Source organism: Lepidochelys kempii, chromosome 1 (genome assembly GCF_965140285.1).
Source record: "Lepidochelys kempii isolate rLepKem1 chromosome 1, rLepKem1.hap1, whole genome shotgun sequence".
In the NCBI taxonomy this organism is placed as follows: Eukaryota; Metazoa; Chordata; order Testudines; family Cheloniidae; genus Lepidochelys; species Lepidochelys kempii.
In genome coordinates this window covers 226,999,769-227,012,070 of record NC_136380.1, presented here as the reverse complement: position 1 = coordinate 227,012,070, position 12,302 = coordinate 226,999,769, and the positions used below count along the sequence as shown (strand labels likewise).

General features: G+C 39.0%; 1 protein-coding gene across 11 annotated transcripts in view; it reads left to right on the top strand.

The window, feature by feature from the left end:
* Positions 1 to 12,302, top strand: part of ATXN10 (ataxin 10) — a 338,097-nt gene that overhangs the window by 54,823 nt on the left and 270,972 nt on the right. For 9 of the 11 annotated variants that reach the window (XR_012155466.2, XR_012155465.1, XR_012155473.2 and 6 more), the window contains exons 5-6: positions 3,777 to 3,941; positions 4,622 to 4,657. The exons of 1 other annotated variant lie outside the window; for it this stretch is intronic. Coding sequence is in view for 5 of the 10 variants with exons in the window: in XM_073315943.2 (XP_073172044.1) it covers positions 3,777 to 3,941; positions 4,622 to 4,657 (201 nt within the window). In the remaining 5 variants the exon portion in view is untranslated. The remainder of the gene's footprint in view (positions 1 to 3,776; positions 3,942 to 4,621; positions 4,658 to 12,302) is intronic. One more of the 11 variants, XM_073315889.1, reaches the window with a different exon arrangement.

Here is a 12,302-nt window from a genome sequence, read left to right as displayed (position 1 = left end):
GAACCTAACTTCAAATTGCTGCCACATGAACATTGTTAGGCCTGAATGAAGACTGGGAGTGGTTGGGTCATTACAAAACCTAAACCTAATTTTCCCCCATACTAATTTCCCCCTACCGTTACTCACACCTTCTTGTCAACTGTTTGAAATGGGCCACTCTCATTATCACTACAAAAGTTATCTTTCCTCCCTTCATATCCTGCTGTTAATTGAATTGTCTAGTTAGACTGACCTCACATTTGATAAGGCAAATCCCATCTTTTCATGAATCTGTACCTGCTCCTGTATTTTCCACTCCATTCATCTGATACAGTGGGTTCTAGCCCACGGAAGCTTATGCCCAAATAGATTTGTTAGTCTCTACGGTGCCACTCCTCGTTGTTTTTGCTGATACAGACTAACATGGCTACCACTCTGAAACCTATAAACATGATAGTTATTGATGGGGGGAGTGGACGGAGAAAGGTGAGTGAAAGTAAAACAAAAAAAGCCTTTGAATGTTGTTGGCATACATAGGAAGTATTGCACACTTACATATGTATCTACATATCTAAAGAGTGGATTTGGCCAAAATTCCTGGATCAAGCTTACAACAACATACAGCTGTTCAATGACAAATTTTATTTACAGTATTTCATTAGATCTGGCCTGAAATATCTTTTGGGATTAATTTGCTTTTAATAAAAGTGCACATCAGCTATACAGTGTTTTTACAATTTTGATTTTAAGTCATGCTTATCTTGATTGACAGTAGTTCCATCTTGAAATCTCCATGGACCTAGATACTGATTTTTGACTGAATTAGGGCAGGTCTACACTAGAAGCGCAACATTGGCACAACTGTATCGGTGCAGCTGTGTCACTGATGCCCATCGGATGAAGATGCTGTATGGCGACAGTAGAGTGTTTTCCTGTCAGCATAATTACTCCACCTCTGCGAGAGGTGGGAAGCTATGTTGGCGGGAGAGTTGGAGGACAGCACTTAAGTTGCTGCAATGTGCATTGCTCTGACCGGTGTCTTTTTCACACTCCTGAGTGACGTAAGTTAGATCGACTTAAGCGGTAGTGTAGACCTGCCCACAGTCTCTGAAACTGCAATGAGGTCTGTGCAGGTGGGCCCATCTGGGGAGTGCCCTTGTCTACAATTATCAATTTGATGAAAAGACACAAACAGCATCTCTCCGTCTGCGCTGCTAAAAATAGCAGTGTAGTGTCCCACCTCCAGAGCCTTTCCCTGCCACAGGGCGCTGCTAGAGCCTTTCCCTGCTGCAGGGGAAGGCTCTGGCAGGTGGGTGGCAGTGGAGAAAGACTCGGGCAGCTTCCTGCTGCAGAGCCTTTCGCTACTGCCTCCCCCTTCCAGAGCATTGCACTGACATGTAGCTACAGCCCATTTTTCACTGCAGCATGTAGCTACACACACCCTACACGCTGCCACAAGGTGTGTGCATTAGATGTAGCCTATCCTCTCTCTTCATCAAATTAATTTGTCATAAAACGTGTATTATGTACTGTGTGAAATGATTTTGCACTATTTTTTTTTTTTTTTTTTTTGAAACTGGGCTACATGTTGTTTTTCAGGATAAGTCAGTTAAGGGAAGCCAACAGAGAATTCTTCATCAAAACGATGGCACTAAGGGTTGGCATTTCACTGGATGGACTATTCGCAAATCGCTGTTCCCAGCGTTTGTCCTCTGAGCCATAAATCAGTTCATGGGAAGTCTGCAGGAGTGGAGTTGGTTTTCTCTGTTCGTTTTTTTTGGTCCCCCCCCACTCATCCCCACCACATAAGATCTGCAAAAGAACTCTCCTCCTGTAGACCTCCTAAGGCATTCAGGTTAGGAGCTGTTCTTCTCATAACCCATTTGTCCACTGCCCTCCCAACCACTGTTCTTACTGCTGTCACCCTTTCTGCTGCCTCTTCTTCACTACCTTACCCAGTTTTCTACTGATAAACTGTGTGCACATAGCTGTTAGATGTGTACAAACATATGAAACGTAAGCAGTTATAGTTTGGAAGAAGAAAACTGGAGTGGGCAGTTTAATTGTGACAGTGGATGGGGGCAATTTATAGGAATTAAAGCAGGAAAGAGAGACTGGCTGAAGCTCTGAAATAGAGCAGATCAGGGAGCTGAGCTAGGGAACTGGAAGGCAGTGAAACAGCTCTCTTTTAAACTTTGTGATCCTGAGAGAGAAATCTTTAACTGATGATCAAGTTTTCATGTTTGGTGCTCAAAGTTTTTTATGTTACCAAGCTACTGCTGTTTCAAGTGAAAAACTTTGAACAGCAGACAAAGGAAGCTGTAATGTCCATTAACATTTTTTCTTCAGGCTTGCAAAGTTTCATATCAAAGAGATATAATGGATTTATTTATTGGCTCGTCAGCTAACCAGCCCCCTTTTTATGGCTTCTCAGCTCCCACATTTACATGTTAAAAAAACAAACAAAAAAAAACATATGCAAACTTGAAAATTCTCCCACAAAAACGTAATTGCTCATTGTCATCATAATCTGTCAGAAATGATGGGAGTTGTTAAAATGCATCATTCTGTGACATCATTGATATAGTGCAAATAAGACTTCTGGTGTCTCTCAGAAAGGTATTCTGAGATGTCTTCAGCAACCCGGGAAGTGGAGGGCGGGAGACTACACAGGATGGATTTGGAGAGAGAGTAGAGGGAGAATTAAAAAATTAGCTTATTTAGGAACATAGGAATTGCCATATTGTTTCAGACCTGAGGTTCATCTAGTCCAGTATCCAGTCATTCACAGTATCTATACCAGGTGCTTCAGAGAAAGGTGTAAGAACCTCATGGTAGGCAGATGTGGGATAATCTGCCCTCTATATTAGGTCTCATCCTCGTCTCTAATAGTTAAATCCTGAAGCATGAGGTTTCAACCTTTTTAGCCCCAAGGCTTCAAAAATCATGAATCAAGCCTCAAAAAAAATCATGAGTTTGGCTTAAATATCATGAAACTGTCTCCTCCCCCCCCCCCCCTTGTTTTCTTGTTTGAACTGTCATGGTGTGCTTGGGCCACGTTTTCAAACCTTTTTCTCCACAACTTTGAGGGCTAGAAAAATATATATATATTTTTAAATGAAAACTGAGATTCTCATGTAATTACTTGATACAGAACCTACAATTTTAAGAAAAACACTAATTATTACAAGAGTCACAATAATATCCTGGAAATTGGCAACACATGTCCCTGTGTTGAATACTTTATATCCTTCCTGATAGAACTTTCTGCAGATAACTATAGTAGAACCTCAGAGTTACAAACTTCCAGTCCCGAGGTAGTGTTAACTCCGTGGTCCTACTGGTATGTTCTTTTTTTTATCACGTCTAGGCATCCCTGACTTCTGTTGAAGTTAGTGGGAATCAAGTGCACTTAGCACTTTGCTGGTTTGGGATCTAACATGCAGAATGGATGTTACTTAAGATGAGGAAATATTTGTGATATTGTTTCTTTCAGATTAAAAAGTCTTTATCTTTTGGTGGTGAAAGGAATTATTTTTCAAAAAACTTTACTTAACTCCATTTTAATTTTAGCTTTGCAATTTTCCTTAAATCTGATCTGTAAGATTACTTGAAAATGGTTGTTTCGTAGGTGCCATTTATTTCACCACCTCTTATGCATTCCAGTGCTGATGGCTCTGTAGTTCATGAAGTTCTTCATGTTTCCTTTCTTATTAAATACCACTGCTACATTATTCCAGCTTGATTCTTAACAATAAATTTTCTTTTCTTTCTTTTTTCTTTTCTTTTTTTTAAAGGAATTGCCTCAATCACCATGATGAGAAAATTATTACCTATTCTTGTATGGTACTGTTCACCTGCCTTAATTCAGAGAAAGTGAGAGAACTACTGGAGCATAAGAACTTGAATGTAGCTCTTGCTGTTGTAAAAGTCTATAGAAAGCAGCTGGAGTCTGAATGGTCGTATGTATCTTTTTTGATTTATTTAAATAACATAGATATCTACTAAGATGCAAGTCTGGTTCACATAAATCAAAACTGAAGACACAAAGTAACGGAATTCAGAAGTCTAGGTTGATTAGCATTCTATCATTTAGGGCGAGCAACCATTTTTGTCAACTTCGTACTGATTCTGCATTTTGTTTTTAGACTTACAAGATATGCATTCCAAATTTGTGTGGAATAGAGAGAAATTTGAGTCTAAAATTAGCAGCATACATCTAGTGAGTCAGTTAAGGGTCATATAATAACTCATTACGTTTGCATGCTGGTTTGTTGCTTCTCTGTCTTTGAGTATCTGTTTGTAAAAACATGTATTGAAACTTATTGGGTTTTGAAGTGGAAACTAAGCCAGGAAATAATCTTTCACAGATTTTGGTACTTGGGGTCTGACAGTAAGATTAAGTAGCAATGAAACATTGCATACATTAGTTTTCTTGCATGTCTTAAAAGTTCTAATGCAACAATTAAACAAAAGTAGGACACAGATGGTATGCTTGTGAATTTTGAGTGTTTCATTTTATTAGTTTAAACAATATAATCAGTGTTTTTACCATGTTCAACTTTATATGTTTTTGCTAATAACAATTACTATAAACTGTGTTTTCAATTATGCATTTGTGACATGTTCTCTCTTGCTCCAGCCTTTCCATCAAGATGCAAATAATTCGGTGCCAAGGGTAAGCCTCTCCAGCACGCCCCCTTGTGGCTCTACTGCATCCCCTTCGGGTTCTTTTCAATCAATGACCAGACTTAGGTTGGCTTAAGAATATGCACCCACTTCATGGGATCCCATTTATTAAGTTTTCTACAAACGTTGACTGTCTTTGTGAGTTGCCCCAAATCACCCTACTTTGAGTCCCTTTACGAGTCCTGGTCAGTTCTTTGTCCTGGTTGAGGAAACACCTCAGAGACCCTTTCCTTGATCTAGGTTGTGATTCAAACAGCCTTTTTCCCCAGCTCTTCTCCTGGAACAGAGTAGACAACAATGGAAGAGTCATACTCTCTCTCCTTAGAGCAGGAGCCCCAGCCCCACTCCTTGGGGGTGGGTTATAATTTAGCCAGTTGTAGGGCCTTTGCTAGTTCCTGCCTCAGCTGATCACTTTCTCCTCAATTAATCCTCAGACTGGGAGGATCCAGGAGACAGCCTCCTTCTTCTACTGTCTTCTCCCTGCTAACTCAGGGCCCTGCCGGAGCCTTCTTACTCACTGAATTTTGTGCAGGCATTTGCCCTGCTGTGGGGGAAGAGGCAGCATTTATGCTGATCCTCTTTTCCCAGCTCATTCCTCATTGTCGGGAGAGGGGAGCCTTGCCCTGCCCTCTCTGCAAGGCACCTAGCCCGCGGGCTCTTAAAGATAAAGTGACACAATTTCCTCCCAGGAACTTCATTCCTGGGACCTCTTCTTCTCTCTCCACATGCCCCTTAGGTCCTCAAACTGAACTTTTCAACCCCTTAAAGGGCCATTTGGGGAGCTGACCACTGAGAACTACTTCGTTTAAGGGCCAGATTATCCCGTCACCTCCAGTTTTATTTAAATATGGGGGTGTTTGGAGAAAAAATACTCAATAGTGAAAACAAAAATATTTTTGCAGATTTCGTAGTTCATTATTTTTAAGGTTATGTCTAAAGTCAAAATTTAACTTCTGTGTTTGATATAAATGTTGTAATTTGGAAGAGATAGTAAGGTCCTACTGGATATTTGGAAAATCCTCCAAAAGGATTTAGAATGACTAAAGGAAAAGCAAATGTCATTTAATTGGTTTTGTTCCAATTTTATTTAAAATATTATTTGTGGGTAGGCTCATAACCAGGTCAATTTACTTAGGGCATAGACAGTTTCCAAACAGCAAACTTAAAGTTTGAGGGTCAGGCAACCAGATTTCTATTTGAGTCTTTTTATTGGGAAAGTAATTATAGAATACATAAAGCAGCAAAATAAACACTGGACTATCCATTTGTTTGCTCACTGTAGGCTCATTCTGTTGACTTCTGCTTCATTAATGAAGACCTTTAAGTCATGTGACTGTGGGAATCCAAAATTGCTGTGGAAGGAAAGCAGTATAAACAGTCTTTTGTCAGAATAACCTTCAAATGAGTAGGGAGCAAAATATTTTACAGGGTCATCAGATGAGGATAGAAGGGGAAATAGTAGGCAGAAGTGCTTAATCCAATGTCAATAATAAGGCACTTGCAGAATGTTTGCTCTCCCCCTGCCCCTTTCAGAATATAGAAGGTGTCACTTTCAGTAAATCACATCTCCTTGATCACATGTATGCAAACTCAGGACACTCATGTAGATAGTTGGAAAGCCTATCTTTAAATACACTTGGTTGCACTTAATCATTCCCAGCTATCTGTTATGATGGCATTTTGCTCATTTACAAATTGTTCCGATATTATTATTAGGAATTTAGGAGCCAAATGACAATGCTAGACTTCTGTTACTATTATTTCCACTGTGACAGCTTGGTCACACCCATCAACATTTACATATCAGTAAAATTCAGTGGGAGGAAAGTAGTGTGGTTTTCAAGAAAATCAAACACTGAAAAGCAAATTATATGTATTTCACTTCAATGGTTATGCTGCTGCTATTATGAACCAGATTCAAACGTTTCACTCTCGCTGTTCTGGCAAACACATGTTCACTTCTGTTGGTAGCATGCATTGCGCATAGGCTAATGTCTGCATATTGTCATAGTGAGTAGTTATGATTTTGTTATACCCGAAGGCAGCTTCATAAATACAATGTAGAAAGGCTTTTACTTCTTGACAAGGACTTGGGATCGAAAACTCCTTAAGAGTAAACAAATTTTCTTTGTAGCTGTAGCTGAGCAGGACTGATTTCTGATTCATTAAGTTCAGTCTTGAAAAACTTAACTCCTCACCTGGAGGGAACTCAAAAGAATGTTAGATAACTTACAATTACCAGCTGCCTTTAAGGGGACTGTTGATGAAATGTAGCCTCTTCAAAGCTGGCTGGCCTTTTACAAGTTGGCCGGCATTCTGTTTAAAATGTTCAAAGTTGGGAAATCTGGAAAGCAATCTTGGATAAGCCTCCAGTTTTTCAAATCTCCATCTTTCCAAAAGGTTTTGAAACTATGCAGCCCAAGAATTGTATAGTCTAAAATTAGAGCATTAATCTGTTAGCGCTGGTTCAAGAAAACCCAAACTGAAACACTCCACACGCTTTTGTCAGAAAGTAGCGTTTCATTGAAATCTAAAATTTTCTGTGGGAAGAGACAGACAGATGTAGCCCAGTTAGGGAACTGGGACCAGAGGAGAGAACAGAGGAATGAGGGAGCCAGAAATACAAGTGCTATGATGGTACGGTCCCTCAGGAAGATGCAGAAATTAATACCTGAAATATTTCAACATTTCTGAATCAAACTTTTTTTTCTAGAACATTTTGTTCCACAAATAGTTTTGATATTTTGTCTTTTCAAACATGATTTGGGATGAATACAAATGTCAAAATATTGTAATTTCCCGTGGGATGGAAATTCTGTTTTTCAATCAGCTCTACTGTTTTCATGGTAGAAATGTGATCTTCCTTATTAATACTGAAGGTCAAGAAAATAGTTGTGATAAACTGTCTCTCTCAACTAGGGCTGTCAATTAATTGCAGTTAACTCTAGTGATTAATGCAAAATAAATTAACTAGATTAAAAAATTAGTTGAGATTAATTGCCGTTTTAATCACACTGTTAAATAATAGAAAACCAATTTTAATTTATTATAAATATTTTTGGATGTTTTTGTACATTTTCAAATATACTGATCTCAATTACAACAGAATACAAAGTGTACAGTGCTCTTTATATTTTTTATTATAAATATCTGAATTGTAAAAAAGATTTAAAAAATGGTAGGAGGTGAATTGAAAAATACAAGTACTATAGAGCAATCTCTTTCTCGTGAAAGTGCAACTCACAAATGTAGATTTTTTTTTTTTTTTTACATAACTGCTTTGGTTTTGGGTGCAATGTAAAACTTTAGACCACACACACACTCTTCCCTTCCAACACCAAAAATATTTAAATAAATGATATTCTATTGTTTAACAGTGTGATTAAAACTGCAATTAATCATGGCTATTTTTTTAATCTTACAATTAATGGCTATTAATCTTCTTAATCGTTTGACAGCCCTGATCTCAACATAATGAATATTAAAAGTTTTTTTGGAGAAGCAAAAGGTAAACCTGTTTCTTGAAGAGGAAAACTATAAAAGCAATACCATATTACATGAATGCATGATGTGTGTATTGAATATAATAAAAACAGGAACAAAAATTATTCAAACATTTTTAATTAAAAATGTTAAACTACAAGCTAAATAGAAATGTCAAGAGACTTAGTTGTGTCTTCAGTTCCGCTCATGTCACTGTAATACCTACTCAGTGTTGCAATGTACCTTTTGTTTGTATTTTTCTGTTCTTAATGTACTAGCTTATTTATATTTTTGCTTTTGAAAAGGCCACATAAAATGCCCAGAATATATTATTAACTCACATGGAAAAAATGAGAATGTACTACCTCTAAGAGCAGTACTTGGTCAATACTAAATATTGCAGAAGAAAAACAAATATGTTGAACTTTTAGCAAGTTGGCAGGTATTTCCATGCAGATTTTTATATATTTACTGATTAAGGTTCAAAAGTTAAAAAATTAAAAGAAAAATCCCTTTCTGCAGCAAAGTGCCTTTTTGCCACTATTGATTTTTGAAGTAATTTGCGATGGGTGGAAGCAGGCATTTTCATGCTGTCTCTTCAATCTCTTTGTAGCTCTGCACTCAAGTTTATATGGAGTGGACAAAAACATAATTTTGAACTCCGGCTGAATTTTTGGTTAACTAGGTTGCTTCACTGTCAAACTTCAGGGTATATTTTTCCTTGCATATACAAGGAATGTCTAATATCCTAATATTTTGTTAGAGTAATATAACATAATAGCTGTACTTTGAATTGTGTTTTGTTTCTTGGTTTGTCCTTGTGGCTCACTGTGAATGAAGATTATAGGGTAAATAGAATTTCTTTCTCTCTTTCTTTCTCTCTTTCTCTCTCTATTTTGTTGGGACATCAAAGTATATTTCTGATTTAAAAAGCAGCTAGCCATAAGCGAAGTTTAATAATTGCTTCAGTGTTGGTCCTGATGTGCAGTCTATGCTGTCACTTAGCATAGCTTTGGAATAGTTTAAGCGTTCATAACATTTTACATTGATGATAAACAGCTCTTTCTCCCATAAAAGTTTTCTGTATCTGAAACCTTCTTGTTGATATGACTGTTTCTCAGATGCTAAGTGAGCTGCAGTTTTCTGCAATTCAATGTGTGAAAGACAGATGCTGTCTTTATTGGCTCCAGGATACGTTGACAATAACTTAAGATGATGGTGTATTGCGGTTGTAGCCTCGGTCTCAGTTTTATTATTACATTTAATTTTTTGATCCAGGTTCATGTTTGATTCATTAGCAAGAAACATTTTTCACATCTAAGGACTAAGCCACTTTCCCCATGTAGTAAATAAATACGCAGTAGATGCAGCCAGGTAGGAGTGCAAAGATTTTTGTCTCTGTTTTCATTAACTCAAAGCTGAGTTGTTGTAATGCTTCTTTGGCAGGCACATTGAAAAAATATTTTGTCAGCAATTCATTCAAAATGTGGGGCTGTACTTGGACTCTCACTAGCACATACCACTCAGATTGCTTAAACGAATTTACATAGCCGCGGTATTGGCGGTAGAGCCAGTGCTTTGCAATAAAGAGTTCAGGCCTCTGTGCCGCGGCTACTGCATTGCACAGCAACTTTTTAAAGCAACTGTAATGTTTTTTTGGGCTCACTAAAATGGTAGACTTTTCTTCAAGAAGTTATGATGGCTGCCTGTTTTGTAAAGAATTGAATTAAAAATGTTCTTAATGTCAACATAATTCCTGCATACCTTGTGGAAGTGCAATCTTTTAATCTGAGTGTCCAAAGCAATTTGAAACTTGCTGTTCAGCACGTGAATAATATCTGTACTCGTTCCTTTCATGTTAGCTCTTTGCTCTGCCAAATGCTGATTTTTGGTACTGGAAATGTTTCCTCCTTTTCTTAAATAATAACAATTTGTTCATAGCTATAAATTGTATTCATCCTTTTTCCTTTTTTCCTTTTCCTTTATAGAGTACTAAAGTAAAGTTGGTCTACATGAACATTTAGATGACAGAAGCTGAGGTGTAAATCTACCCCACAGCAGCCTGCCATGTACTAACTGTTCGGTGTGGACTCTGCTGCAGTGCACTAAAAGTTCCGTAGTGCATTTAATGGGAGTAGATCAAAGTGGACTACTTCTTCTAGTGCTTGCAGTGCTTGCCAATCCACCCGACAGCAGCTTAATCAGCAGAAAGAAGGGCCCTAAAGCCACCATGAAGTCTGGTTAATTGACATTCATCAACAACATTGACTGACAGAGACCACGTTGATAAAGTGGGTTGTTGCACAGCCAACTTCTACACATGGGGTCTGCACATATTCCTTGGCTAGTTTGGAACCTGTTCAGTAGAGTCCAAAGGTGACATGGCAGGTCAAATCCCAGTGGTCGAACGGTTGGATCAGCAACAAAGAAATCATTCCAAATGTCTATAGCTGACCACTCATCATGTTTAGGGTTGCTGCTGACCGATTCTGATCTGGCAGTTGAGACCACACAGTGGTGCCATCCTGTGGGTTTCTAGTCATTGGCCCAGCATTAAGAGTTCACCAACTCAATGTTTAAGGTTTGTCAGCATCCAAGCGCAATGTAATCAAAGTGAACTATGGAACTTTTAGTGCGCAGCAGAAGGGTCCACGTAGTGTGAGGCAGGCTGAAGCGGGATAGATTTATACTAAGTGTTTGTGTAGCAGACATAAGTGTTCATCAGCATTAGCATCCAATGAATTACCCAGGTAAATATTCACAATGCTGAAGTTACTTTTAAAGTTAATGCCATCAACCATTAGGAACAGAGAGGAGAAATATTGTGACTAATGTACTGCCTGAACTTTTCTTTCTCCCCACTGCTCCATTAGTCCAGTACTGGTGGGTTTTCTGCCTTTGACCCACACTTGGGAAGCAAATATCCTACTTGTAATCCCCCCTCCCCCCGATGTGATGGCTCCGCCTGCTGGCATAGTGCTGTGCACATTTTTGGAATCCAGTGTTCTGTCCCCGCATTGGAAGGCAGAGGAGTCCTCAGGTAGAGCTCAGGAGGAACCTCTCTTTCCAGGCATGATTTTGGCTTCTGTTACTTCCTTTCACTCTAGTCCAGTAGCAGTTCTGGTAGGGAGCAGTTTATGCACTTCTGGTAGAGAGAGGTTCTTGAAGGGAGAGGTTCCTTTAGCCAAGTAGTACCTCTACAGTGCTTCCACATTAGCAGAAGCTGTTGTATCAGGCCTTCTTCCTGCTCTCAGCATCACACCCTGCTTAGCAGTTCTAGGAGGATTCTTTTGAGGGTCTTGACGCCTTTTTCAAAGGCAGAGCCTAGATTTCTGGAATATCAAAAGGCAGGAGAAGGTAGCAGAGAGCTACCAATCTGTGAGATGTCATTCAGGAGCAAGGATCAGGTCACTTGCAAGGGAAAAAAAATGCCATAAATGTGGAAACCCTGTTTCAATCAGAGACTCTTCTTTCCCCAGTGCTTCTAGCACCATCGCCTGTTCCCTTTCTTCATCTTCTTTGTGATCATCTGGTGTTTCTACAGTTTTCCACATTTCCCTCCGTGAAAAGGAGGCTCAGTTCAGGGACATCTGTGATTCCCATTCTGCACTGAAAACTGAAGCCATACGTTATCTAAATAGCCTTTGGAAGTTCAAGGAGTCCATCCATACTCCACATCAAGGTTTTGGAACTTTGAACACTATAACTGGCATTGAAAGCTCTCCCTTGAATTGAGAGCTTTCGTATTTTAGATCATTGCTATAGATGACGCTGACACGAAGTATTACCTCAGTTACTGGGGAGGCTCTGTCCCTTACTGCGTGGTCTTGTCTTTGGGGATGAGGAGTTCTTCACTAAATGTTTCCAGTGGCACCTGTATCTGGTGGGCGGTAATTAAGTCCAAGAAAGAAGTCCTCTCTGTGTTGTGTATAAATCAGACTTTGTATTCAATCCTGTGACATGTGAGATTAATAAGACTGAATGGTCTGGTTGCTTGTGTGGCATGCTTCAGAAATGCTTCAATTTCTGCCATCTGTGAAGTCACACAGAGTTTAATTCATACCTTTACTCAGCATCATTCTCTGAATTTAAGAGCTAAATTGCCACACCCACCTCCACACAGGTACCCTTTTTAGGGACTTGACTCTAGG